The sequence below is a fragment of the Python bivittatus genome, unplaced genomic scaffold (genome assembly GCF_059951505.1).
Source record: "Python bivittatus isolate LINGU-HERP-01145 unplaced genomic scaffold, Pbiv_v1 ctg000160_np1212, whole genome shotgun sequence".
Taxonomy (NCBI): Eukaryota; Metazoa; Chordata; class Lepidosauria; order Squamata; family Pythonidae; genus Python; species Python bivittatus.
In genome coordinates this window covers 1,623,279-1,650,453 of record NW_028277076.1, presented here as the reverse complement: position 1 = coordinate 1,650,453, position 27,175 = coordinate 1,623,279, and the positions used below count along the sequence as shown (strand labels likewise).

Below are 27,175 nucleotides of genomic sequence, written 5' to 3'. Positions count from 1 at the left end.
CGTGATTCTCAAGGCGCAGGCCCCTCTATCCTTTCGCGAGTCTATGTGCATCGCCTCCGAGCGGAAACGAGAGCAGTAGCTCTAGGGCGCCCTCTTCAGCCTCGCGGCCGTCTCCTTCCCCTCCCCTCCTCTCCCTCCCTCCCTCCCCGGAAGCGGAAGTGGCGTCAGGCGGGGCGGGCCCAGCGTTGCTCGGGGCGACTCTTGGCGGCGGCTGGCCGCGTTTGCTTTCGGCGCGATGCCGTCCGAGCACTTTCGCATGGAGACCGTGGAGGCCCTGCGGGGCACCCGCAAAGGGCGGCTGCGCTACTGCCGCGACTGGAGCCCGCTCGGGGAGGTGCGCGGCGCCCTCGCCCCTATGCGCCGCCTCCTGGTGGGGGCGGGGACTACAACTCCCATCGGCCTCCCCCCTGGAGGGGGAGCGTGATGGGGGCTGCGGGACGGGTCCGGCCGGCCTCGGGACCGCCGCGCGGCGGGGAGGAATGATGCTGCGGTGCTAGCTGGGGATGATGGGCAGGGTGGTCCAGCACGTGGGGTGACCTATAGGGAGGAGAACGCCGTTAACTCCCTTCCCTTCCCCCTCTTCTTGTAATTGCAGAAGGGGATTATTTGTACCCCCCGAATTTAGGGCCAATTTTTTCTTCCTCCCAGGGTTGCGGAGAGTCAAGCAGCATATAAATTTAATAAATTATTATTATTATTATTCCTGTTTTCTTGTTTAATTAGAATTCCTGGGATCCACATTTGCAGAGCCACGTCTGTCCCCCCCCCGCCCCCATGCGGGTTGGGTCAGTCCATCCAGATAGACCAGCTCAGGAACCAACCCCACAGAAAGGCTAAAATTACTTTGATTGAGGTTGGCTCTAAGAACAGCCTTTTGCAAGTCGGATTGTGCTGGACTTCCCCCCCTTCGTGTGAATCAGGGAGGTGTCTGTTTGAGCCTCTTCTGCATATTTCCTGCTTATTGCGGATTCTGTTTTTGCTGTCGCTTTGGGGACAAAGTTTACATATCTGCGTCCAGCTCATCTCCCATACTCTATGTCTTGAATGGTTATACGTCCTGGAGAGCAGCAAGAGAGGTCTGATCATGGCACGTTTACACCATGTCTTATATGCCATTGTGGTGTTTTTAGGGCATTCTGGAAGAGGATAAAGCGCCTCCGGAGTTGTCTCCCTACACAGGCTGGGTGCTTGAAAAAATCATCTCCCCTTCCCCAAAGTCCGATCCTCCTCTCTCAGCAAACTCCACTCCTGAGGGGGCAGCCCTTTTCCATGGTTTATCCTTGAAGGTTGATGCCTCTCCTGCCGATCAGCTAACCTCCGTGCCCTTGTTAACAGAAGCCCCAGCTGATGTCCAGGTAATGCTTTTTTGCAATAACTTTTTTCCTCTGCTTTTATTTTATGATCTTTTTTTATGCAGTGTCTTATAATCTTAGGTTGTGTTGCTTAACGTTAATTATAAATGCGATCTTGAAGTGTTAACTTTTTTTGTTCTAAAAGGGCAGGCTTTAATTTAATTCCTGTAGTTGTTAGCTCACTTTTGAGTTATACTGAGATGTCCCATCCACTGATATAGACTTGGTGTTATCCAGAAGTTGGCTAGGAATTTTGGGAGCTGTGATCTCATATATCTAAGGGGCACCAAGCTGGGGAAAGCTGTAGGATATTGGACCTGACATGTCTTCAACAATCCTGTGTTTTCGTACCACCTCACTTGCTTTCTCTCCCTCTTTTCACATGGGCCAAGAAGAAACGGGGAACTGTCACAGCAAGCAACCAGGAGCCCTTCGTTCTGACCCCCCTATCAAAAAGTACAGGAGTGGAAGGCCTTATACGTTTGCACAAGGAAATCCAGAAGTTGAAAGGAAAGGTAAGCTCAAAGGCCAGGCTGGAAGGACAATTCCAGCAGAAGCTAATTTAACTATACACTCTTGCCTTGAAAATGGCCAGGAATAATTAGGGTTAAACTCTCATATTTTGTCACCACGACTGGCCTAAGACATTTTGCTTGAGTGAAAGGACAAGGCGGATCTCCCTCTATTCCATGGACCAGCAGGTGAAATTTCAGTGCTGGCAACTGGTTAGGGGTCTCAAAGGTGTCAGCCTAGTTGAGAGGACGCTCTGGAGATTGGTGCATGGCCAAATTTGTTGGGTATCACCAGTCACCGGTAAAGTTTGTATTTGGATAGATAGAAAACCTGGGCGCAAGGCTACCAAGTCAAGCAACAATATTCCTTCTCTGTTTCTAGCTGATTTGATCACGACAACCAGCAAGAAGGGCCATTGCACAAAATTACAAAGGTGCCTGCCTGCGTTATAATTTTTGCAAGAGCGTGGGCCTGCAGGTTCCTCTCTTATTTCCCTTTCCCTCTTGCAGGAGCAGCTGAAGCAGCGCTTGGAGCAGCAGGAGCAGGTGGTGAAGGCCGCCTCCGAGGAGGCGAGCGAGTTGCTGAAGCGTTTTGATGAGCTGAAGGAGCTGAAGCAGCATCAGGAGTACCAGAATCTGCAGCAAGAGATGGAGAACAGGTGAGCGGCTGGGGGCCTCTCCTGTTGGGGAATTGATCGAGCTTTTATCCAATCCAGGCCCACCGTGATCTCACCGGGTGCTTTTCCATTCCAGCTCCAAAGAAGCTGAAGGGCAACAGGAGAAACTGAAGGAGGAACACCGGCGCAGAGCCAAGGTACGCAAAGCAGCCAGGGGAGTTGCACGGGTCAGTCAGGAAAAGAAAGGTCTTGGAGGTCACCCTTTTGCCACCAGCTAATAAATCCCCACCACTCTTCAGCTGCAGTGGTTCCTGATGGTTTCCTGCCCAGATCTGAAGAGGGTCACCCCATCAACGTCCCCCTCCCCCTGTTTCTTCGCTCTTGACATTTTTTAAGCTATGGAAAAGAGAGGGGAGAGAGACAGAAAGAGGGAGGGAAAAGAAGGAAGAATTGAGAAGGATATGGGTGTATGTCATGGAACCAAACTAACAACAGAGTGATTGTGGGTCGGGGATGAAAAGCGGGTCCTGCTACCAGTATTAATCTCAGAGAAAATGCCATCTCTTCAGCGAATGGGGCCCTTGGCCAGCCACAGAGCCTCTCATGGTTGGGATTGTATCCCTTCTGCCAAGTGATGTTCTCTCTGTCTTGATGCTGCTTGATGCTAGCTGCAGGGGAGGGGCGATCCATCCTTAGCTGTCAGTTGTCATTCCCTTTTCCCAAATGGAAACTTCCTTCTTCCCTCCCAAAGCTTTTAAGCCGGAAGCTGCGTGAGGCTGAGCAGCGGCATCAGCGGCAGGAAGAGCTGGAGCGCCAGCGGCGGGAGGAGAGCCAAGAACGGCTGCGTCGGCTGTATGCCATCCAGGAGGAGGTTTTGCAGATCAACCAGCAGATTGGCCTCAATTCTAGGCACAAAGCACTGCCCACCATTGACCTCTCGCTGTACAGCAACCGTGGCAATCAGATCTGTGGGGAAGTGTCTGCGTTAGTCCGTATGGCCAGTGAGGTAAAAAGCCATTCATGGTTCAAGAGAATCAGCTCCATATCCTGGGCCACCCTCCCCGCAATATTTAAATTGTATCCTACTTTTAATCTTTCCCCAATTTTCCCCAACTGCCCCCCACCCCTCACTTATGTTGGATTACCACTCTCATCAACCCCACATCATGTGGCAGTGATGGAAGCCCCTTTGGCGTGTCCCAGCTAGCATCCCTCAGAATGAGAGCCCTGATCTAAGACACAAAGGTGAAGAAGAAAGTGTTCTCCCTCCGCTCCCCAAATTTTCCATGGGTATTTTTGGACAAAGCAAGCAAAGCCTGCTTCAGAAGAGAGAGAAAGGGGGGCTGGGGCTCATGGAGTTTCAATCCATCATTCTGTAGTACAGCCTGGCCTTGAAAGGCACCGTTCTGACCTTGGAATAATCTACTTCCTGAACACTTGGAACAGGTTGGAACAACCCATTTCAAAATCAGAATGATGCGTCTCATACTGCATGCCTCTGAAAAGGGCAGATGGAAAGATATTTTGAACGTTTGTCTGTCCGTCCATCCATCTAATTTGTCGGAGTTGTTTCATAAACATTTAGGAAGGAAGATTGGCTTTTGATCAGTTCAATAGTCTGGAAGTGCAGATCAAGTCGGTTTGCTTCCAGAAGCCCAGCAAATAACACCCAGAAGTTCTGCATATCGGTCAAACACGTTTGGTATCCCTAAGCCGTTTTCTGATTTTTGCTCTTTTTTCCAAAAGCAGGCTTTCCCCACCGAGGGAGACGTGTCTTCTGCTGATCACGTACTGCTAGAAATGCACCAGCTGCTTTCAGGCATGCAGCAAGAAATTGCTCTCGCCATGGAAGAGAAGAAGAGGCAGGAGGAGGAGATGGCCTTGGCTGCAGTTGCAGCAGCCAAGGCAAAAGAAATGGAGGAGCTGCAGAAACGGGAGCTGGTGAAATCCCAGGTTTCGGATCATGGAAAGCTTGTTGGAGGTAAAATCCCCAAGGAGCGTTACATCTGTTTGTCTGCTTTTCTGGTGCCTTCCAGTTGTGTTGGATTACAGCTCCCATCATCCTCTCCATGGTGGTTGTTTTCCTTAAATCTTGTTCCTCTTTTGAAGTAGCCTTTCCCAATGTGATGCTCTCCAGGCATCTTAAGATTCCTGGCAGGCTCTTCTGGACAGGGTCAGCTTGGGAAATGTGCTTTGAGGGGTAGTTCCCCCCCCACCCCCAATATTTCCAATGTTTTTATTTCCTCTTCAGGCTTTATATTTTCTACAGGCAGTGTTCAGTCTCAGGGAAGTCTTCACGACCGTTAGAATGGCTCTTACTCCCAATCCCTGTTACTGTTTTGTCCGGTGCTGCGCCTCTGTAGTTCTTTTTTGTAAAACAGGCATATGCCTCTCTTGATTCTGTGGAAAAGATAGGACAGGAAGGTAAAGTAATAGCAATAATAATATATTGTATGTTCTGGGGGACTGAAGTGCTGATGACTCAGTCCTAGACACAGTCCAACAGACCTTCAACTCTTTCTGTGCTCTTGAAATTTCCGCATCTACAGCTCCATCTTCCTGTCCTGCAGGTTGGAGCTAGTTGTGTGAGCAAGGGTCTATTGTCAAGGTTCACCTAGTGGGGAAAGCGGAGAAATTGCTGGTTTCCCGTGCCCATGTGATGCTTTGCTACAATTCTTCTCTAGGGCTTCAGGTAAAGGCAGACAGGTCGGCCATGCAGTGGTACCAAGAGCTGCAGAAAGAATCTGAACGGTGCATGGCTTCCTTCAGTCGCTTGGCTAACAGCAAAGACCCTCAGGTAAGAATGCCTAGAGCCTACTGGGGTTTGCACCCAGGGCCAAAAACAGCTGACCTTAATCCAGGGGTGGTTTGGGTGGGAGAAAATGGTTGATAGGACATACCAAGGCCGGGATGTGTAAGGTTTAGTGTGTGATCTATAAGCATCGCTGTTTCTAGCACTTGTGGGGAAAGCAGCTTTTGCTTGTTTTCATCCCCTTTTCTCTTCTGTAACCCGTGGTGGAGACTGAGTTGAAGTGGTTCAGAAAGAAATAACAGTAATTGTTTGAAAATCAAAGCTACAATCATGAATTTTCCCCAGCGTTTCCAACTGAGAGAAGCTCCTGTTTGCGAGCCTTATGTTTTCATTGCCACTTGAAAGGAGAGCCTTCAGAGCACAGTGTCTAGCACGTAAATAAGAGAGAGTTGATCCTCACTTGGTTTAAAAGAGAAACAACATGCAGACACACCACGCTGCTGCAGGAATTGAACTTTTGGATACTGGGCTGGCTCAGGTGCTGAACTTTTCTCTCTCTTTCAGGAGAAAAAAATCAAAATGGAATTACAGAAAGCTGCCACCATCCCTGTTAGCCAGATTTCTACTATAGCAGGTAAGTACTGGCTCCCAATTATTCCTCGAAAGACTTCTGGTCAAAATAATAGTGGTTAATGTCAGATATAACCCCTAAAGACCACTTTCTCCTACCAGCTGCTTGCTTTTGCTATAATAACGTCATTTATTTTGAATGAATAAATCTGGCTCCATGCCCCAGCTGCTTTCCCTGTTTCCATTTTTTTCTTCTGCTGGTCTTTACAGGTTCCCAACTGAGAGAGATATTTGAAAAGATCAATAGCTTCCTTTCAGGAAAATACGTGCACTGCGGGGGCCACAAAGTATCTGTCACTCAGCACCCTGAAGGCCTGGAGTTTGTTTATTTCAAGCTGGCAGAAAAGTTTGTGGTAAGAAAGTGGCATTGGCAGAAAGTTTGCATCCTCCCATCCCCAGATCAAAACTTTGAGTCTGCATGTCTGGTGTTTAAAAGTTTTAAATGGTCAGTTGCCACAGAGGCTTCTTTTAAGCTGCCTTGGAAATGACTTAATAAATAGACGGAGTTTTGCTGTCTGGGAATTAAGGGAATCTGGAGGATTCTGGCTGGAAAAAGAAGAGACATTTAGCAGGTGCTTGGCATTAAAATATGCGCACAGGCTGGGTTTATACACCGCCCTGCCCATAAACCAGGATTTACAAACGATGTCAAGCCCATGTTTGGTGACAGTGATGCGTGAACAGTCTTGTAATTATGGCACGAGGCTGTGCTGTCAAATAACTTTTTAACTGGAGATGGCCTGCAGGAAGTGCCGTCTGCTAATGATCCCTGGATCCTGGGGCACCCATGGCAAGTGGGAACAAGTCCCGAATTCTTTGAAGTTTCCCTCCCGTGGGTTACCTCGAAACAGTTCTCATTTATGACAGGCAAGTCGATTCTGGGCACTTCTCTTCCGCTTTTGAGCACTTAGAGGAGACCAAAAGATCATTTGGGTTTTTTTGCAGAAACAAGGTGAGGAAGAAGTGGCCTCTCACCACGAAGCTGCTTTCCCCATTGCTGTGGTGGCGTCTGGCATCTTGGAGCTGCATCCCAGGGTGGGCACTCTCATCTTGGCTCACCTGCACAAAAAGTGTCCTTATGCGGTCCCCTTCTACCCTGCGCTGAAGGAAGGCACTTCCCTGGAAGAGTACCAGAGGTAATTGCATTCAGTTGAAGGTAATGGGTGGTTGGAAAGGCAGGTGAGACTGTAGGAACTGGCACCCAGGGATTTGGGATGCTTTGTGTTGGAGAACCGTGAACGGATTTGGGCTTCGGTGCTCGTAATCCAGGGTGGGTGTTCTGTGTTAAACCTGGACGTTGAGGTCACAGAGCTGTCCTGTGGTTCATGTTAAGCTTTGATCCCAGGCCCCAGCTGGTCTCCCTGGTTGGGTGGGCAGGTAAGCACGTCCCCGTCTTCTTATTTAGGACGCTCGGCTACCAAGTGAAAGACGAAAAGGTAGAGCCGCAGGATAACTTTCTAAAACGGATGTCTGGAATGATCCGACTCTATGCGGCCATCGTCCAGCTTCAGTGGCCTTATCGAGATAAGCAAGGGGTAAGTGGGTCTTCTGTCATTGCTGATTAAAAGATGGATTTTTCCTTTCCATATGTGAACTGTTTTGGCAGCCCCTTGCCATATCACCCTTCCCATAGTCGGGGGCTGTGGCCTTTATTACAGCCTCTGAATCTGCTCAGAAATCTCGTTGTCTCAGTTAAGGTTACTTCGGATGGAAACCATCTGTGAAAGAGAACATGAAAAAAAAGTGGCTTTTTTTTAGCATAGAAATAATTCAAGAGAGCTGACTCTTCTCTTGTCTGCTAGACTCACCCACATGGATTAAACCATGCCTGGCGTTGGCTGGCACAGATGTTGAACATGGAGCCTCTGGCAGATGTGACAGCAACCATTCTGTTTGACTTCCTGGAGGTGAGTGGTGCTCCTGATCTTCTGCCTGTTGCTGTTTCCTTTTCCTTCCAGTCCACAAGTAGCTATGCTTTCCTGTTAGCATTGCTGGCTTGTCTTGACTTGGATTGGTTTGAGGTAGATTGTATCCTTCTTTCTGTAATCATGGCTTGAAATACGTCTGTTTTGTGTTTCTCAGGTCTGTGGGAATGCTCTCATGAAACAGTATCAGATGCAGTTTTGGAAGATGCTTCTCCTTATCCGGGAAGAGTATTTCCCCAGGTACAACATGGATTTTTAAGGTCATCTGAAATACCGTCAACATCCTTTACAATCTTTCCGATTGTGAGAAAGAAATTGTTACACAATTTTTTGCTTGTTTGTATTTTCCCTGCTCCCTCAGTTATAAACCTTTGAAGAAGCCACAACAGAGAATCTCCTCTTGGATGCGTTGTGTGTCTCAAAGGTTCTTTGCTGGTGGTTCTTCCCAGCCCTGACTATGGGCCAGACCGGGAGAGGACCAAGGAAGTCAAAGACCCCATAGTATTATGAATTCAACCTTTGAATGGTTGTCAGACCTAATTGCTCTTCTCTTCCTTCCTCCAGGATCGAAGGAATTACCAGCGCTGGGGAAATGGGTTCGCTCATAAGATTCAAGCAGTTCTTGGAGGTAACCTGATGCTCTCTGAGTGGCAATGAAGGTGTTTAGCTAAGAGACGGAGGGCTGAATTTGGCTGGTTGCCCTTCCCTTTCTGCTGTCCCCAGTCCTTCAGCCTTTTATGCATTCAGCTCTCTGCTTCCCCACCCAGTAGAAAGCTCCAGAGCACACAGCTTGCAGGGTCTCGTTCCTTGTCGGAGTATTACCAACCAATGGGAGGGATGTGAGGCTCGCTTGCCCATCGAGAACATGAGAGAAGCAACCTGCAGAGTAGCAGCAGATCACCTCCCCCCACCAACCACCACCTTCTGTATGGAGCCTTTCTCAGCCTCCACCCTCACCTGCTTTGCTATTTCTAGACAACTTGCCAGGCTGATTTATGTCTCACTGTCTTCATCAGAGATCCCAACGTCTCCATTCTAAGCCATCCCCAAGCACGCCGAGCATGTCTGATCTGCTCAGAGTTGTTGAAAAGACATTTTCTAGCCATTAGTCTCAGCTGAATCAATATCCTTCCTTAGCCTTAGACATCGCTTCCCCCATAACGCAAAATGGAGCAGTACAAAATTGCTTCTTACCTCCTCATCACAGTATTGTTGCACGTATGAGCGCTTGCATGACCTACAGTCCGTAGGTAATACGTCAGATGTTATCTTGGGGTTTGAACGTCCTGGCTTTAAAATATCTTTTCTTCTCTCCCAGGAATGCTTACAACAACAGAAAGTTCCTCTGCCAAAAGGATTTTTACCACCATCCTTTTGGAAATCGTGATCCTCAGATTCCTTGCACTTTTACAGAAGGTGAAAGAATAGCCTTCTTCGGTTTTTGTCATCATAGAAAAGTCTGTAAGCAGTTTTACTTTTTTTTTTAAGCCTTTGGACTCTACAGAATCCTAAAATGACTTGCCAGCTTTGTAGGATTGTCAAAATGTCTTTTATCAAATGTTTTAAGCCATTATTTGCACTCACATCTTTGAGCTTGAGGGGAGATTTTGCACACTGGTGTGTCATTCTGTTTTCCTGCTGTGTCACACCCATCCTCCTAAGACACAGAAACAAATTGGTTTCAATGCCCTTGAGGGACTCCTGTGTTTATTAACTTCAGAAGTTTAACACACACCAAAAAAAACACATCTCTGTCTCCAACACTGAGATTGAACTGGAAGAGAGACTAATTTTTAATTAAAGGGTTGCAGTGCTTTGCAGCAAAGGCAGCAGTCGCTCGTCTTTAATTTTAAAAAGCAGGCAGAGTGGAAGCATTTGAACTCATCCAGACAAAGCTTAAAGAATATGAACTGATTTGTGGACTTTTTTAAAAAAAGAGCTTTGCATTTTTTGACGCAAGAAGTATTTTTTTCTCAAAATAGAACAGTGAATGGGAAAGCAGAAGGTCCCGCTGGCTGTTTGCTTTAATTTTCATAAAATCAAGAGGGACTGCTTAAAATCAGTCTGGAACCCATGGTTTTCTAGACCTCGGATCCAAGCCCCATTTAATCCAGGCCAATGATTATTCAAACAATAGGGCCATGGGATTTCTGCTTTTGTTTTAGCAATCAATCTAAAATGAGGGGGAATTTATATTTTTATGCGTTGGTGCCAAGCCGTAAAATAACTCTGATAACTATAGACTTTTCACATGCTCTGGATCCCAGGGGGAGATGTGTAAGTTGACAGCAATTGTGTCAGCTTAACCAGGCATGAAATGTTGAACTTTTGTGCCAATTTGCTACCGGGATGGTTCTGCGAATACGTCTTTGGAAGAAACTGCCTTGAATGTCACTGAAGCTTGAAGAAGGTTTATTTTAAAGACTTCGTTGAATAAATTGTTTTTAATGTTTACGTATGCCTGTTTTCAAAGTAAAGACTTGGAATTTCTAATCTCACGTTCTTTTGTTTGTTTATTTAATGCATTGCTGGTTTTCTGCTTTTGTCTCTTCCCTAAGATTTATTTCTTGCTTTTAATAAGATGGAATTCATGTTATAATTTGGACCTAGAACTGAATTCCAGAGCTGGAGGATCAGAACAATTTGTATCTTAGCCTCCTTCGTTAGTTCCTAGTGGAAATAAGATTTATGGATATGACTTGGATCTTTTCAAAACCCCTGTAGCGAGCTGGATGCACTTAGCCTACATCCCAGTCCGTGTGTTTCTGGGAATAGCTCATTCGCTTTTGAGGGGGGCAGGCGCACGATTGTCAGGGCTATGCGAATGAATGGGTTCAGATGCGTCAATAGCTATATAGAATGCGAAGCTTGATCGGCACTCCTTGGCATCTCAGAGTCTCAGAGGGATGTTGATGTTAGTAGGCATTTTGCTGCATCAAAAGATTGCTGGGATGATAGTACACACCTCTGTGTCAAGCCCAACGCAGGGCTGGGAGGAGAATGCTGTCAGGATCTCTTCCCCGCCTGAATTGCTCTGAGTCATGCTCCTTCCAGACAGTTCTGGTGCCGTTGCAACCTCCTTGCTGTGGGTGCTGCTGCTGCAGTTCAAACCCGCAGCTTGTCCTTTCTTTTTCGTAGAGAGTCTCGTGGATCCACAGAACAAATAAAGCAAAGCTGGGCTCCAACTTGGCCTCTATTCCAAGTTGACGTCAGGGGTTAATTTAATTCAGCGATCTTGATTTGGGCAATTGGATGGAGAAAGGGAGGGAGCAGGTGTATTGCCAGTAATTCCCTCCCCTTGCAGTTGGGACAGATAAGCAAAATCCACTGGATATAAAAGCTGCTTTTTTGGAAAGGAATGTGTGTGGGCTTTCTTGGGAATAAACCCTGCACACACTGGGGCGTTTGCAGCTGAGAGCCTGTAGTTGAGAACCTGGTAATAAGAGTTAAAAGCCCACCCATCCTAATGCACACACACCCCTGTTTGAAGAGCTGGTGTCAAATTCCTACTTGCTCACGGGATTTTTGGTCCAGTGACTGTGCCTCAGTTTAGCCTGCTGCACAAGGCTGTTGAGGGGATAAAAGGTGGAGAAAGAAAACATTGGTGATCAGCCAAGATAGAAATGCAATCAATGGAAACAGAGCGTGCGGGGAGTCAGTCCCATTATCACCAGGGGGTCTTATTTTGGAATCAAACCCGCGTAAGGCTGGTCAGCAGAAGTACAGAGTAGAACAATAGGTAGCAAAGCGGACTTTTCATTATTTTTGGACTTCTGGGGCCCAAAAGGGAAGGAACTGAAAGGTTTGCGGTCTTAAATGGAAAGGCCCTCGGACCCTACCCATCTGTATGTTGAAGCAGGAGCAGAAACGTCAGACCTGTTCGTTGCAGGAAGACTCTGCTCACGTAGGTGTGGGAGGCAGGGCCCCCCAAAAGACAAATTAGCGCAGACTTCCATGCACCCAAAGGTGGGGTCCTCTTGATTCGCTGTACAACAGCATCCGTCGCCTTCAAACGAAGGGTGCCGGGGTGGAAGGAACTTGGCTTAGACACCTGAATAGGCTACGTTTTTATTGTTCTGGCTGAGCAATGCAATACAATGACGTGATTTTAGGCGCAGCCGATTTGCACCGGCAGCCTTGCAGGGGCCAGCAGACGCGAAACGTTTGCCCTTGCAACCTTCGCCTTCCCTCGGCCCTTTCCGGCCCCGCTCGGGCGCAATCGGCTGCCGGTTCCTTCGGCTCGGGCCTTTTCGCCGCCCCTAAGCTCCACCCCTGTGCGCTTCGGCTTTTGCGGCCCGCTCTGCAGCGGTGACATCATCGCGGGCCATCTTATAAATAGGGGCGTCGGCGCCGGCGGAGCGCAGTCGGTGTCTGAGGGGCCTGAGAGGAGGGGTGGAGTCACACGTGGCGGACTCAGGAGAGGCGCGGGGCCCTTCGAACCGACCCGGTGAGGATGAGGAGGAAGCGGGAGGGCGCGGAGGGGCGGCCGGGGATAGCGGGAGCTGCGTGAAGGGGCTGCGGGGCCGAGCGCGGGGCGGAAAGATGGCAAGCCCTTAGAGCGCCCCCTCGAGGCGCCCTCACAGCGCGCCCCTTCTGCGCCTGCGCGGGTGGACAGGTAAGGTGCCCTAGGTGTTCAAAGCATCTAGTCCTGCGGCTGCCTTCCAGCCTGGCCCCCCTCCAGCGGCCCCAGTCCGGCTGCCCTGGGCAGGGGTTGATGGGAGCCGGAGTCTAGCATACCCGAAGGCTGGAAAGCTCAGCCAAGGACTGATTTCGTCCAGCCCTTCTGCGTTCAGAAAAGAAAGGGTGGAAAGGACCCTGTCTTGTGTATTAAGGGCCCCATTCTCATGACCTCAGTGCGGTAGCTTTACATGGTGCATAGCAAGCCCGGTTTGTTTTAACCATGACTGAGTGGCTCTAACCTCTCATGGCCTGGTATTAAACCATGGCTTGCAATTTTATCCATCCGATTTCATTCAATTCAAACGTCCAGGTCTAATTTCACACATCTGGTTAAACCCCAACTTAATTACATTATGGTCTACCCCCTCTGAAAACCTAGCGAGTGGAGTTTGCAGGGGAATAAGCATTTAGCAGTACATTTACTTTTGAGCCAATATGCCTTCAGTTACGCCTAAGCACCCTTGAATCCAGTGGGGGCCCCTTTCGGTACGCGTGCTTTGGGAGGGTTGCGCGGCTGCACCATCCTAAGAATTTTGGCTTTGGAGTAAAGCATAATTAGAATTTACGGCGATCGGGTTGCACGGTGGCTGGAATGAGGAGTACATATTTCAACCTTGGGAGTAAGGTCTTCTGAGCAAACAGAAGTAGGTGGGGCACTAGGGTTGTGATCCTGGCATATAGTTGACTGTAATCCTGGTAAATTTGTATATTGAAGCTATTGTTGAGAGAAATCTTCAAAATGGGAAAACAATCTCCCCATTTTTTAAAAAAAAAACCAACACCTTATCGAGAGAAGGAGCAAAGAGAAATTGTGTAGCTGTTTGAATGTTTTGATCTCCAGTTAACAATTCTTGAGAGGAAGTTGACAATAAAGCAGGCCCAACTGCAGGTCTGTTTGTTTGTTTTTCCTGTATCACGTATTAGCTTTCTCAGTATATTTCTGTTTCCAAAGTTGTAGTTTTATTTTGTTTTTTCAGATTGTTGTCTCCTTGCAGGAGTATTTCATTTTGCATAGACCGTTTAAAGAAATAAATTGTACAAATTATTTGATGAGGTAGAGTGGGGGGAAAAAAATGAAGCCCAAAATAAAATCCCAATTTAATTGCAGCCGGATGACAACCCAGCACAATAAAGTTAACCAGCTGCTACAGATGGTGACTCTTCAGATGAATTAGATGCAGTGCCTCAAGGCCCTTTTGGCTGCCTAGCTGCCTGAAAAAAATGTTGCTGAGAAACTTGCACAATTTTTCCCAACGCTATTGGAACACCCTTCCAATTGCTTAACCCTTCGCCCTCTTATCAGTCATGCACACACCAAACTTGATCTTCTTTGCGCTTTCTGCTAACCACCTGCCTCTCATCTGTCAGCCTTTCCCAGAGTATTGGCATCTGTCAAGACTTGCTCATAATTTATATTTTTGTAAGCCTTGGGAGCCATTATAGAGCAGGTAGCATGTATGTTTGTAAAATCAATAAAATAAAAGGGATACCGTGTGTTGGGTTGAGTGTCAAAGACACTATGCAATTATCTGGGAATCAATCCCACTGGTGCAGCTGACTTCTGAGTAGGCATTATACAGTTTAAATCTTCAGATAGGCTTTTCTTTCTATAGACAAGTAAATTGAATGTGATAATCCTCACCCTGTGTGAATTTGGAAAAGTAATTTGATATATTTTAATGCTAAACCAGGATATGATAGTTATTTTAAATTAATCTGAATGTGATATTCAGTCGGTTGTCCTTTGTAAGAGATCACTCTGTCCATAATATATTAGTACAGTACTATGACTGCATCTTTGGTGCTTACATGTTTATTGTCACATTAGTTTACCATTTAAAAAACACGTACAGCACAGCACATTTTGCTCAAAACCTGATTTGTCCAGCTTGACTGCATAAAAGAGGACAAGGATGGAAGAGAGCTGGGTGTGGTAGTCGTCGCATTGTTTTCTCGGCCCTGATGGACTGGTTGCTCCTTCCGCCCTTGGAAAGGATATGCAGCCAACCTTGCATGCATGGAGTGGGGGAGAGGCAGGATCCGCCCTGTGCAACAGCAGGAATTTCATTCAGAGGCATTGAAAGTGATTCAATTATGGCTGGCAAATTAACAGCCTGTAGCCCTTTCAAGTTATCTGTCTTTTTCAAAAGCAAAGCAGGATCATTGTCCAGGCTTAAGTGAGGCTAAACTTGTCATCCATTTGATTAAGAAAGAAGAAAAATATGTGCTGATGAGCGCTGAGAACACTCCTCTAACCTCTGTTTGCAGCAATGGCTTCCCACTGTGTTAACGTCCTCAGGTTGGGAGGTGTGGAATAGCAGTAAAGCAGAGGAGGGATTTTTGGGGGGTGGGGGTTTCTGAGCAAGAGTTTTCCAAAAAGCATGATTTCCAAGGAATCAGGCACCCTGGAAAATGAACTGGGTTTTTTTTTAAGCACACGGTAGAAGAGCTCTAATAATGCTTAAAATACCATCATCTCTTTAATGATTGTTCAATCTGCCATATTTTGAGATCTCTTACATATAGAAAGAAAGAACTTTTGTCCTTCCTTTGTGCCTTATCATAGAGCATATAATCCCTATACCTTTAAAATCATTATCAAGTCCAATTCTCTTAATTGCTTACTTATCCACCAAATAAACTGACAGGATTTGAGGTGGGTTGTGCGCCTAGGTGTGCACTATTTATTTGCATTAATATTTGTGCTATATTGAAAACGTACAGCTTGTTAGCAGCCACACTGAGTGCATGGCTTTCACATTCAGTGAAATTTCTGTTATAGTAATCTGTAGAATTATTTTAAATCTTGCGTTCTCTTTTTTTTTTTTTTTTGCTTTGAAACATGGAATCCGATTCAGCTAGTTAATTTTATTTTATTTAGACTTTAGGGAGTACCTGGACAGTGAGAATTACAGTTTCAAGCAAAGCCAGCTAGGGAAGGTTCAGTGTATGTAGTGATTCAAACTATAGTCTAGAATATTCTAATGGCACAAGAGCTTGAAGAAAGCTACCAGAAGATTCTAGGCAACATTTGTTTGGAATAAAATACTCAGGCAAAATGATAAATCCAAATTAAGGTAGATTTTACAGCTGTTCTGTAAAATCTACCTTAAGATTTTTTTTTTAAAGATATATTTGTCTATTTTAAATTGCAGGGCAGGAATTAAACTTGGATTTGTTTTGCATTTAGTTGGGCTGTGGCAAGAAGGTTTTGTCACATTGGTAAGAAACCATAAATGAATTGATGGAAATAATAGAAGATAAGAATGTTGAGCTAATGAAAATACAGTAATTGAAAGTAGTTTTATTTTAGTTTTATTTTTTTAAAGTTACTGTTAAACCAGTGTGTCATTTGAAATTAACCACCTCTGAGGTCCTTAATTGAAAGTATCATCAATTTCCACCTGAAATTGACCAGCCACATTCTTCCCAGTCAAGAAAAGTGTTGTTGAAAGTATTCTTTGGATTAGAATTAATTATAATTTCTTTTAATAGGTGTAGCATGTTGAAAATGAAAGCATATGCTTGTTTGTGGGTGAAATAATATATAAGCAGGAAGCTTTCTCTCTTGTGATGGTAGCGAATTTTCTTTTTTTCTTCCCTTATACATTTCTGGAACATGCCCAAAGAGGGTTGGGTGGAGCCCATTGCAGATAATATGAGGTTGATAGCCAAGCGTAGTTCACTTCCCGAATCTTATAGCTGGTTCTATAACAAAGAATAAACCAAGCTGTACTAATTAAAGATTGGCCTGAGAAAAGAGACTAAAGATTCTCCACAAGAAGGACATGCAAGTGGCATTCTCTGTGGCCCCGCTCTCACGTTTACTCCAAAGTGAATCGCACTCTGTTCAGTGAAGTTGACTTCAAGTTAGGGTTACAAACATAAGTTTACTCCCCAGTGTAAAAGCTATCATCTTATCTTACAGACGCCTCTAGCTAGGAAACAGAACAGAAAGTGTTTGGCCCACGAGAAACATGTAATATTTAAATCTGCATCCAGATTTCACATTGCCAACGACATAAACTGACGTTTTCAATTCAATTTTCAAAAACCATCACAATCCCAACTTGCCGATAAATAAGCACCTAATATTTTTGTCTCGTCATTCTTCAGTGCCTATTTTCAACTTGAAGGAGTTAGGGTTAATTTTCATGCAAGTAGTGTTCAAAGATGGCTGGTATTATGACCAAATAATATAACACTTTTATTTTGGGCTTACCGTAGAATTAGTGAAATGTTATCTTGGTATACTCCCTTTTAGACTCTGGGTTCCTTCATCATGTTGGCATCCTTTCGCAAAGTCAGAGTCCAGGTATTTTGAAATATGCATGTGAGCCACGGTTTTTCTTGTTTGCTGTTTCTTGCCCTTTTTACCTTTGTAACAAAGAGCATTTTCAATGCCCAATAGTAGTTATGTGTTTTCTGTCTTTGGTGCATGGAGTGGAATCAGAATGCTTTAATATGTTTTTGTTTTGTTTTTTTAAATCAATTTATCAGTACTTCTCACTAACATTTTGCAACATCTACATGGTCATGGGGATCTGAAGGAGGGAGATATAAAATATTATTGTGTGGCAATCGGTACAAATAATGCCAGAGAAATTACGTTTGTGAATGCTCCAAATTCTGTGAATTCCAGATTCTGCTTGTTTAGCATGTGATTATCCATGCCATGTAAAATCACTGATTTTTCTTGGCATGCTTTAGCACAGAATGCAGTCTCTGCTAACCTCTGCATGACTATGACTAATTTAGAGGTGGGAAGTGTTTAAAAAATGTACATAAAATTGCCAGTTAATTGTTTCATAGGCAAATTCAAATATTCTATATTTTTCAATTAAAGCCATAAATAATTTCAAAGTTGAGAGAGGTACAATCTAATTCTACTTTATTTTACTTGAAAGTATTTGAAAATATAAGGTGTTGACTGAAAATCATTACCCTAAAATAATGGTGGAATGCAGCATAAAATGATCAGCTTATTGAGTGTTTCTTGTACATGAAAAGGAATAATATACTCTCCCAGGCATTATACTGGGATTTACATATCAGTTCCATTTCTCTATAAAGTGCCTAACGTTAAAAGGGTGTGTTTTAAACAAACTGAGGAAAGCCAAGAATTTGGGGGTGATATTTGTGGATTTATCATTTCCTTGTGTTTTGCTGCATACTAGCAAAGCTGGCCCTTCTTCCTGCTGAGACGGTAGGACATTAAAATGGAGATTCACGCTCGCCTGACTGATCCCCTTCAAGGATTGCGGGAAGAGCATTCAAGATGCTGTCATCTGAAGTCATGATAGATGTAGAAGGCAAAGGGGTGGTTGGGACAACAACCTATAGGCTGTCCAGGCTTCAGGTCTGCTGCATCACTTCTGCAATAGAGAACTGCTCACGCTCTCACAAAGCTGGACTTTGATGCAGCTGAATCCAAGCACCAAGTCTGGCCTTTGGTGGAAGGCCACAAATCCAGGTGGATCACAGCTTTCCTGGAATAATGAGGAATGCATGGATATGCCTGCTGGCATTTCAGTTCTGATTGTTTGGATTAGAGGGTCATTAAAAGGCATTTTAAGTGGCTACCCTTAGGCCGGGCGAGAGGCCTTCCAGAGATCCCTGAGGCAAGGTAGATTGAATGGCACTCTGCTGATTTTGCTCCTTTGTGCCCAGAGGTATAGAGGAATTTGATTATGGTAACTGGCAATAAATACTTCACATTAGTGGAGGCACAGCCAGTGTTTAAATTCCCTGGCACATAATATAAGAGGAAAGGTACTGTCCAAGGACATATTTGCACACAATACTTACCCTTGGAAGCCTGTGTACCATAATGTGTATTCCTGCACTACAGCAACATAGATGTTTGTGCATTCTTGGCATAAGGGTTTATATCTCAATGGTCTTTGAACTGGAAATGACAGATGAGGAAATGGCTTTTCAGGTTGTGAGAAAAGCTTTGTACAGTTGCAGCAAAAAAAAAAAGAAGTGAATGCCAGATTGGGGAAATGACTGAAAATAAAACTGTCTGCCTTGGAATGGCTTAGTGTAAATCCATGATGCAGCCAACATTGCATAGATTTGGGGTAAGCTTGTGGTATCTTCCAGAATATTAAAAAAGTAGAAGCGTGCACGCACACACACGCGTGCGCAATTTAGGAAGAAATACATGGTTGGGAGAATTTCATGTAGTAAAAAAAAGGAAAACCAAGGGGCACGGTAGAGATGTGTCTAAGGAAACATGGTAACGTGAAAATGCTGTAATGAAGGTTTCTTCCTCTCTCATAAACACAGAACTTGGAAAAGGCATTGGGCACGTAGCCAGAGCCTCTGGAGAGGTAGAACCGAAACCAGTTTGCCCAGTGCAGTTAAAACAGAAGGCTGGGCGAGATGCAATTCTGGTGTGACCTTGCTAGGCTCTTCCTATGGGCTAAGAGTTTCCTTGGGCAGAAATAGCTTCTGTATAGGAAAAATCCCACAATGTGGCTGTGGCTTAAGCAGGGTTCTAAAACCTCTTTAATCCACCAATTTGCAGTGGCTTTTCCTTTGTTGAATGGCGTTGCTGGCATTATCGCTGTTGCATTGCAGAGTCTAAAAATATCCCTTGTTCCGCATTCTCTGCGATATGCCTGGCATTCTCTGTGTTTTAATTGCTTTGCGGGGATGTTCAGCCACAGTCCAGAGAAATACAGTATGCTCAGACCTTTTCTCTTCCTTTGATACCTTTCAGCCTCAGATCTGCCCCACTGCTGTTCAGTTTAAGCCTCAAGTAGCGAACAAAATTAAAAAGCAAAACCCTCTTAAGGAAGTGAATTCTCTTGACCTCTCCAAGCACTTTCCTGATTTCAAATTGCTTCCGTCTTAAAATCTTGAAGAAGCAGTAGCTGTTTTCCTGGCCTCTCCAACCATGCGGTGTAGGGCTCCAGCTCCCATTATCCACAGCCAGCATGGGGATTTCCGTGTTGGCCCCGGGGGATGAGAGTTGGAAGTCCAGCACCTCTAGCAGGTTTCAAGATGGGGAAGGCTGCGTTACACCAAAGTAAGCCATTGAATCCAGCTTCCCTCTGCAGCTTGGACATTTCTGCCTGCCTTGGACCTTATCGGCAGAGCACAGTTGCGCTGGGTGGAGCTGAGTTGTGTCCTGCACCAGCCAGTGACAGTAATGTGTGGAATGTGATGATGACGACCCTGTGTGTGAGTCTGAGAGCAAAGTCTGTTGTTCCATATCACGCTGAGGGAGTGTGAGAACAGCCTCCATTTTGGGGTGGGGTAGGGGACAAAGGATGGATTCCTTCCAGCAGCGGGCTGGGCCGCTGCAGGGAGCCAGTTGATAAACCAGGCCTCTGCGGTAGCAAAGGGCAGTGCGAAGTGCAGACTGTATCGCTCTGCAGCATCGCCCACCGTGGATGGCTGGCAGTCTGTGCTTGTGACTCTCCAGGGAGCCCTGATCCAGCATTGGCAGGACAGAGCCCTGCTGATGTCAGCGAGCGTGCCTGCTTTTTCGTGTTTTGTTCCCGTGGAAAAGAACAGCCCATTATTACCAGACCAAAGCACTTCATTTCCAATTGACTTACTTTTCGTACTACACTTACAAAGAGAGCCTTTTCTTTCTCCACGTTCCAACTGAAGGGCAAGCAAAGCTGTGTGACCTGAATAGCAAGAGGGGCAATTGTTGAACTTTGGAGCTCCTGATATGAAACTGAAAGGATGCGCAGTACAGATTTCTCAGAGTTGGACACCAGTAAGGATGAGAGTTTCTCGGCATCTCTAGGTTTACAGCAAGTGGGGATCAAAGATTGCTTTTCTAAAGAGATAACAGAAGGTTATCAAATTCGAAGGTAACCGGAAGAGGGTACAAGTGGAAACAGGTGCTGCTTGAAACAACTTCTCTGCCCCTGTCCTGCTTGCACAATTTTGAAAAGACAGGGTTTAGCATGATTGCAATCCCTTAAAAAATTCATTTACAGCAATTAGTCATATGCTTAAAAGCACATGATTGCGTCTTTTGTAGGAGACAGGTTGTCATAACTGTTCGCATGACGCTAAACTGGATTTATTGCTGGATCATCTGCTTCAAATTTGGTCTGCTTTGAGGGTTGCCACATAACAATGTGGGGATGAAAGAAGTACACAAAGGTGGTTTTTTGGTCATGGCTTGATCTGGCAGGCGAGGTTTGAAAAACGTGACTTGCAGTTTAAGAAATACTAAAAGAGCAGAATTCGGCTACTCTCTTCCCTCATGCATGCATGCTTTTAAAATACTGCAATGCAGTTGGGGCCTTCAGTTGTTCAAGGGGATGACAACTGCTGTAGCTGGAACTGCTACAGAGTGTGTTTGCTCTGACAAGAGCTGTGGAATATTTGAATTCCCTCCCATATGGCACAGGTTAAATTCTGTCTGATCCATTCCAGTTGCCAGGAATTTAAAGGCCCAATAAAGCTGTACTAAATACTTTCCAGCCTTTGGATGTTTTAGGATGAAGTGCAGACAGAGGTGTTCTGATTTTTTTCCCCCAGTAGAAGAGACAATAGGTCTGATAGTCTTTTTCTTTACAAAAACACAAAACAAAGCTTTATCATCAGCCTAAGCCAGTGAGTTGCTCCTGAAACATTGTTTTTACCAGCAGCCTTGCTCTTTACATTGTTTTTATTCCTGTGCCACCTTTTAATATGAATCCAGAATTTCAAAGATTTCCCAAGTTGATTTCTTTGTTGTGTTGATTTTGAGGGGTGTTGTCTACATGGAACCGTAGTTGTGCTCTCAGTGGGAAAACCATTCCAGGCCTGCTGAAATCCTTTTTAAGCTTGGAGACGCTGAATGGAATTTGGGATCTTCTGCATGCCAAGCACGTGCTCCACAACTGGCCTCTGGGTGTGAGGGTTCCTATTTTGAGTTTCCAGGCTCAATATTCTCCTTGTGCATTATTTCCTTGCGCTCACTGATGCCTTTTGACTTTCAGAAGATGGATCCTACTGGTGTAAAAGTGCTGGAGACAGCGGAGGACATACAGGAGAGACGTCAGCAGGTTTTGGACCGGTACCACAGGTTTAAGGAGCTCTCTACATTGAGGCGCCAAAAGCTTGAAGATTCCTATAGGTTCCAGTTCTTCCAGCGTGATGCGGACGAGTTGGAGAAATGGATCCAGGAGAAGCTACAGATCGCCTCCGATGAAAGCTACAAAGACCCTTCAAATCTGCAGGTAAGGAAGTTTTTCAAATTACAAATGCCGCAGGGCCTGGGTAAAACGGTTGATGAGACAGTAGATACTCGGGTGGTGTTAGGAAGGCGCTACGCAGGGCTTAGGATGCACGCGTTGTGTTTTCCAGGGGAAATTGCAGAAGCATCAAGCGTTTGAAGCTGAAGTGCAGGCCAATTCGGGAGCAATCGTTAAGCTGGATGAGACGGGGAACCAGATGATCAACGAAGGGCATTTTGCCTGCGAAATCATAAGGGTGAGTGTGACGTCCTCCAGCATTTCCTTTTTGAACTGGATCGTGGAGGGTGGATAAGCCTGGCCTAGCAAGGCTGAAGCAGCCGATGAATAGTTGAAAACCCAAACAGTAAAACGATCCTGCCTTAACCTGCTGCCTTTACGGAAGGCATTCTAACGCTGGGGTCTTCCTGGGAAAGCCCTCTCCTTTCTGACTGTGATTATGGAGTCGTCCGTGGGCTTCTTTAGTGGGGCAGTCTCAAGGTGTCATTCACAAGTTGTGTTGAGGGGACTGTCAGCAAAGCCCAATTCTCCCCAAAGTATGATATGGGGGGTGGGCTCTGGGGACATTTCTTGTTCTGTCTGCTGTGGTAACCTGTGTGTTCAGTCTTTCACCCCCTACAGGACTGCCCAGCGCCCAATAGTAACCACCACCCAGGTTGGGGCCCACATACGAGTAGGTGGTGTGTTGTGGGTGGTGTGTTGTGTTTTTTTTGGAACCCCTGTTGTTCTTTCAATGCCTCTGTCTTTTTCACTTTGGATTTGGCTGTGCCTCTTATTTCTCCTACAGTTGGAGAATTGCTCTGCATGGTACAAAAATATGTCGCTGTTCATGAGTGACGCCCCTGACTCGCATCCTGACATTTATTTTCTTTATTTAAGATCATTCATACCCTCCCTTGGCTCCCCTTCCCCCAAAAAGAGACCCCTAAGGGACCTTCTAGATTTAAAAACCCAAAGATAAGAGAAAAATGTGGTATGTAAAGTTTAAGAACAGCGAAATTTCAGTGCAGCAGACTTTGTATGGAAGAGATTTCCATCTGATTTCTGTTGTTTGCCTAATGGTGTCATTAGGTAAGTGATGCCTTTTGTGTCAAGTCTATTTGCATATGACATAGTTATGCAAATGACATAAATCAATGTAAGCAATTTGCATAAGGGCATCTTTACACAAATCACCATAATGATGTACTCCTTGATTTAATGGACATTTGAATGTCTTCCACCCAGTTTGCCTGTTAAAACGAGGAAAGCTTCAGTGGAATGGCTTGAAAGCTTCCTTGCCACAGCAAGGGTTTGAAATGGCTTAAAAGCCACTGCAGAACAAGAAAGTCTGGGGTGGGTGCTGCTGCTGTTGTACATTTTGTCCCACACCCCCTAAGTCCAGAAATACGATGCCAGAATGCAGGGAAGTTTTCCAACATGTTCTGGTGGCTGATTGCTTTCCAGCAAGAGGCCTTTGTTCTTGCTCTGTGTGGATTTTCCGAGAGGAAATTAGACCCTCAAGCCATCCATCGTTTTCCTTTCCCCTTCGAGCAACTCACAACGACTATACTTTCCACAGGGTTCTGTCCGAGAGAGGGACCTCCCTAGTGTGGCTTTTATTGATGATTCTAGAACACGAGCTGCTGCTGAGTAGAATGGGTGTTGCCTTGATTTGCAAGTGTTTGCTTGATGGTGGTGTTTTCCCCCGCTTTGTCTTCTCTTTCACCTTCCATTAGAGCGTATAGACTTTTCCAGTATTTTGGTTCCCTTGCTGAAGTCCTGAATTCAGACTGCAGTGCTGCTTCATAGCTTGTAGCGTTTTGCTTACGGGGAGCCCAATGCAGCTCAGCCAAAAGCAAAAAAAAAAAAAAATGTTAAATCAGTTCATATCAGGGCCTCCTACAAAACAGAGCAACTTTTTAAGTCTTTGCCCAACATGAAAAAAGAAAAGTTTTTTAGTTTAGTGTCATATCTTGCTCTTTTTTGTTCAACCAATAGAGCCTTTTAGGAAGACCTTATGTAGGGTTGAAATGTCAGCCTTGATTTCGTATAGAAATAAAATAAGTTGATTCATCATTGTTATTATTTCCCAGACTCGACTGCAGGAGCTCCACCGGCTGTGGGAGCTGCTGCTGGAGAAGATGCGAGAGAAAGGAGTCAAACTGCTCCACGCTCAGAAGCTTGTGCAGTATTTACGAGAATGCGAAGATGTGATGGACTGGATCAACGACAAGGTCTCTGCATCGAGATCCCCTCCTGGCCGTAATTGGCTCTTTGAAAGCTGGAGGCCTTGTGGGAGATTGAGCTCAGGGGAGGGGAGGCTGTTTGAGGGGGCATATCAAAGCAGCCCCATATAGAATTGTGTTCTTAAAGAAGCAAAGAATACTAGTGTTTGGAGATCCGCTAGCCTTAATGGAAAATTGGGATTGGGGGATTGGGAAGGAAGCGGGAAGCTGACCTATGAAAGTGACACAGCCTCTTCATGTGCTGGCAGCACACCTGGCTAGCTTAGTATCTAGAATCGATGTACCAAAAATGAGTTCAGGAATGACTGCTCAAAGTGCAGCTCTTTTGCAGAAGAGCTAAGTCTCACTGAGCTTCAGAACAGGGACCAGCTCTCCTGGTTCTGTCCATCTCTCAGCCTGCTGACCAAGCTGTTTTTGCTGCTAGGAGGCGATTGTAACCTCGGAGGAGCTTGGCCAGGATCTTGAGCACGTGGAGGTGTTGCAGAAGAAATTTGAAGAGTTCCAGACGGACCTGGCGGCCCACGAGGAGAGGGTGAACGAAGTGAACCAATTTGCCAGCAAGCTGATCCAGGTCAGGACCTTGAGCAGCTGTGGTGCTCCATGGCATTGACTGCTTAGATGCCGCGGCACTGGGCATGTGGCTTTCGCTTTGGAGCTTGCCATACCTCCCTGACATCATAATGTGAAAGATTTATAGTACACCTGCAGCCCTGCAGAGAGTCTTCATTCCAGTTGGGCTGGGTTTTTGGCCCAGAAAGCATGCCCCGCCCTGCCCTGCCCTGCCCTGCCCAAGCCTTGAGTCAACATTTTCCATCCACTCGGTTTTCCATCAATCCTAAGGAACAAGGAATCCTTAGCTATTGTTTACTATTACTCCAGGGGCTTCAGAAATACTTCATTGGATCATGGCCATTTTTCTGTGTCCATTAGGACTGCCCTTCTCAAAAAATTAAGTTTTTCTTGATCTCTGAGGGGAATTTAAGTCAGCCTTCCCCAGCTTGGCCCATGCTGGGCTTCCATTCTCCAGCTAGGCTAAGGATTTACGAGGGTTGAATCCAGACGTCTGGAGAACACAAACTGGGGAAGGATTGTTTCAGAGCTGATAGTCCAAAACATTTCCAGCACATGGAAGACGCAACAGGTTCTGGTAGAATCCCCTGGAAAATGCCACTTCGTAGAATGATCGAGGTGTGGGTGGAGAACAAGAGCGGTGGCCTTGAAATCCTGAGTGGGATCTGTCCAAAGAGTCTCGGTTCTCCGCCCTCTAGGAGCAGCATCCGGAAGAGGAGCTGATTAAGTCCAAGCAAGATGAAGTCAACGCAGGTTGGCAGCGCCTGAAAGGGCTGGCCCTTCAGAGACAGGGGAAGCTCTTCGGAGCCGCGGAGGTGCAGCGTTTTAACAGGTATCGACTAGACCAGTTTGGTCGACACGGTTAAAAATGGCAATCTGTCGGAGTCCTTACAGGACAATGTCTGGCCATTGCCTTTAACACAGAGATCGGTTTGTCCTCTTCGGTCTCAGTCCAGTCCTCTCCTAGAATGCAAACAGGTCACTGGAATATACACAAAGCAACAAAGGGAATCTAACTTTGGGGCCTGCAACTTTCCCTTTCTCCCCCCCCCCAACACTGGAGATGCCTGTGAAAGGCATATATTTACGTAGGTATGTATTTACAGGGATGTGGATGAAACCATAAGTTGGATTAAAGAGAAAGAGCAGCTGATGGCTTCTGACGATTTCGGAAGAGACCTTGCGAGCGTACAGGCTTTGCTTCGCAAGCACGAGGGCTTGGAGAGAGATCTTGCTGCTTTGGAAGACAAGGTGGGTGCAGCTGGGCATGGACTTGCGAGTGGCCGAGCAGATTCTTTTTTTAAGCCTTGCTTTTGTTTTTAGTCCTATGGAAGGTCCCTCCGAAGAATTGCAAGTATTTGCGTCCATCTTCAACAAAGAGTTCTAGCTCATTCCCCTTCTGCAGTTGTCAACATCCAGTTTAATCTGTTTCAGTGACAGAAAGAGCAAAATGTCCAGATGTCTGTCAGATTCCTAATTATATTTGCTCATTTGCAGATGTAACCTTGGTTTGCTTCCGGTATATACCGAAAAAATATAAGACAACGTGTGCATGTTTTAAGCGGTTAACAAAATCTGCTTACTAGATAGATGCTTCTTGTTTCAACCTTATTTGATGCTTCCTTTCTTTTCCCAGCCCAGCTTAGACAGCTCTGGCGTTCACCTGTGTTTCTCTGCTGTGTTTAGGTGAAGGCTCTGTGTGCGGAAGCTGATCGTCTCCAGGAGTCCCACCCTCCCAACGCCTCCCAGATCCACGTGAAGCGGGAGGAGCTGATTGCAAACTGGGAGCAGATTCGCACCCGGGCTGCCGAGAGACATGCTCGCCTGAATGACTCCTACAGGTAGGAATGCTGTAATGCTCATAAAGAAACATTCACTACTTCTTCCTCCCCAAGCAAGAAAAACAGAATCTTCCACCCCCCAGATTGATAAGAAGAGCAGAAACACCTCTTAGAAATTTGCATGTAGCAATTCACAAAGCTCCACGGGTCTCCTGGGTTTTATTTCCAGAAAGTAGATATTATCATGAACTGCAAGGGCTGACCGAAAAGAATTTATCCCGTTATCTGCTGCAGGACTGGTTTTCTAGTGATCTCCTGTGGTGAGCTTTCTTTAATCCACTATTAAGGATATAAATCTCTCAGAAAGGGGCCTATCCAGTTCTTCTAGCTTATGGTTCCCATCAGAGAGAGAACTTGCTTGTGTCTCTGGTATTGAGCATAGTAGCTGGGTTCCCATAACTCATTTAATCAGGTCAATGAAAGACATGGCATTGTGCTTGCACAACATGTCAAGTTTGGTTAGATTTAGCCTTTTTGCGAGTGTGCCGACCCACTCTTTTACGGTTAAGCTATTGTGTGGTTCTAGAAAATTAGTTGTTTCAGTAATCAGGTTGTGTATTATCATAATTTATGTGTACTTGGAGCCAAATATTAAGTGCCTAATCAGTTGTAGTTGAAACTATAACAATTGGTTTGACTGGATTGTACAAACAAGGTGTGAAATTGAGCACTGCTTCCTGGTCCATGACCTCTATGTAAAATAATTCCCCAAATATGTGTTTTTTCCTTCAGCTTCTTCACTCTCTGTGTCTTTCACCAGCTCTTCTCTCTGTGTCTCCCTAGAGACACTTACAGGGAGTTTGCGGAAGAGGGAGGTGGCTTTGACAGTTTGAAAGATGTTCAGGCGTCACAGGGA

General features: G+C 45.6%; 2 protein-coding genes across 13 annotated transcripts in view; both read left to right on the top strand.

Annotated features, from left to right (window-relative positions):
• Positions 1-169: 169 nt before the first annotated feature.
• On the top strand, positions 170-10,273 carry GLE1 (GLE1 RNA export mediator). Of its 4 annotated transcripts, none has more exons than XM_088146893.1 (16): positions 170-334; positions 1,131-1,355; positions 1,748-1,867; positions 2,375-2,523; positions 2,618-2,678; positions 3,233-3,487; positions 4,231-4,462; positions 5,166-5,278; positions 5,798-5,867; positions 6,074-6,216; positions 6,809-6,999; positions 7,269-7,398; positions 7,666-7,770; positions 7,946-8,028; positions 8,353-8,416; positions 9,107-10,273. In XM_088146893.1, the coding sequence occupies exons 1-16, from the start codon at positions 236-238 to the stop codon at positions 9,173-9,175; spliced, it is 2,109 nt and encodes a 702-aa protein (XP_088003019.1). In that variant the 5' UTR covers positions 170-235; the 3' UTR covers positions 9,176-10,273. The 4 variants fall into 4 exon arrangements, with proteins under 4 accessions (XP_088003019.1, XP_088003017.1, XP_088003018.1 ...); XM_088146891.1 differs by having other exon boundaries at positions 4,228-4,462; XM_088146892.1 differs by having other exon boundaries at positions 1,745-1,867.
• Positions 10,274-12,095: 1,822 nt separating this feature from the next.
• Positions 12,096-27,175, top strand: part of SPTAN1 (spectrin alpha, non-erythrocytic 1) — a 45,521-nt gene continuing 30,441 nt past the window's right edge. For 8 of the 9 annotated variants that reach the window (XM_025170212.2, XM_088146885.1, XM_025170211.2 and 5 more), the window contains exons 1-9: positions 12,134-12,235; positions 16,733-16,783; positions 21,426-21,665; positions 21,793-21,918; positions 23,756-23,896; positions 24,333-24,479; positions 25,177-25,310; positions 25,585-25,729; positions 26,165-26,319. In XM_025170212.2, the coding sequence (XP_025025980.1) occupies positions 16,751-16,783; positions 21,426-21,665; positions 21,793-21,918; positions 23,756-23,896; positions 24,333-24,479; positions 25,177-25,310; positions 25,585-25,729; positions 26,165-26,319 (1,121 nt within the window). In that variant the 5' untranslated portion in view covers positions 12,134-12,235; positions 16,733-16,750. Of the gene's footprint in view, positions 12,236-16,732; positions 16,784-21,425; positions 21,666-21,792; positions 21,919-23,755; positions 23,897-24,332; positions 24,480-25,176; positions 25,311-25,584; positions 25,730-26,164; positions 26,320-27,175 lie in introns of all 9 variants that reach the window. The other variant, XM_007433742.4, reaches the window with a different exon arrangement.

Excerpts from the sequence above, each read along its gene's own strand:
- GLE1 (XM_088146890.1), top strand. The coding sequence starts at position 236 with ATGCCGTCCGAGCACTTTCGCATGGAGACCGTGGAGGCCCTGCGGGGC. Across the intron at positions 4,463-5,165 it reads TCATGGAAAGCTTGTTGGAG|GGCTTCAGGTAAAGGCAGAC; the intron begins GTAAAATCCCCA and ends ATTCTTCTCTAG. Across the intron at positions 6,217-6,808 it reads AGCTGGCAGAAAAGTTTGTG|AAACAAGGTGAGGAAGAAGT; the intron begins GTAAGAAAGTGG and ends GTTTTTTTGCAG.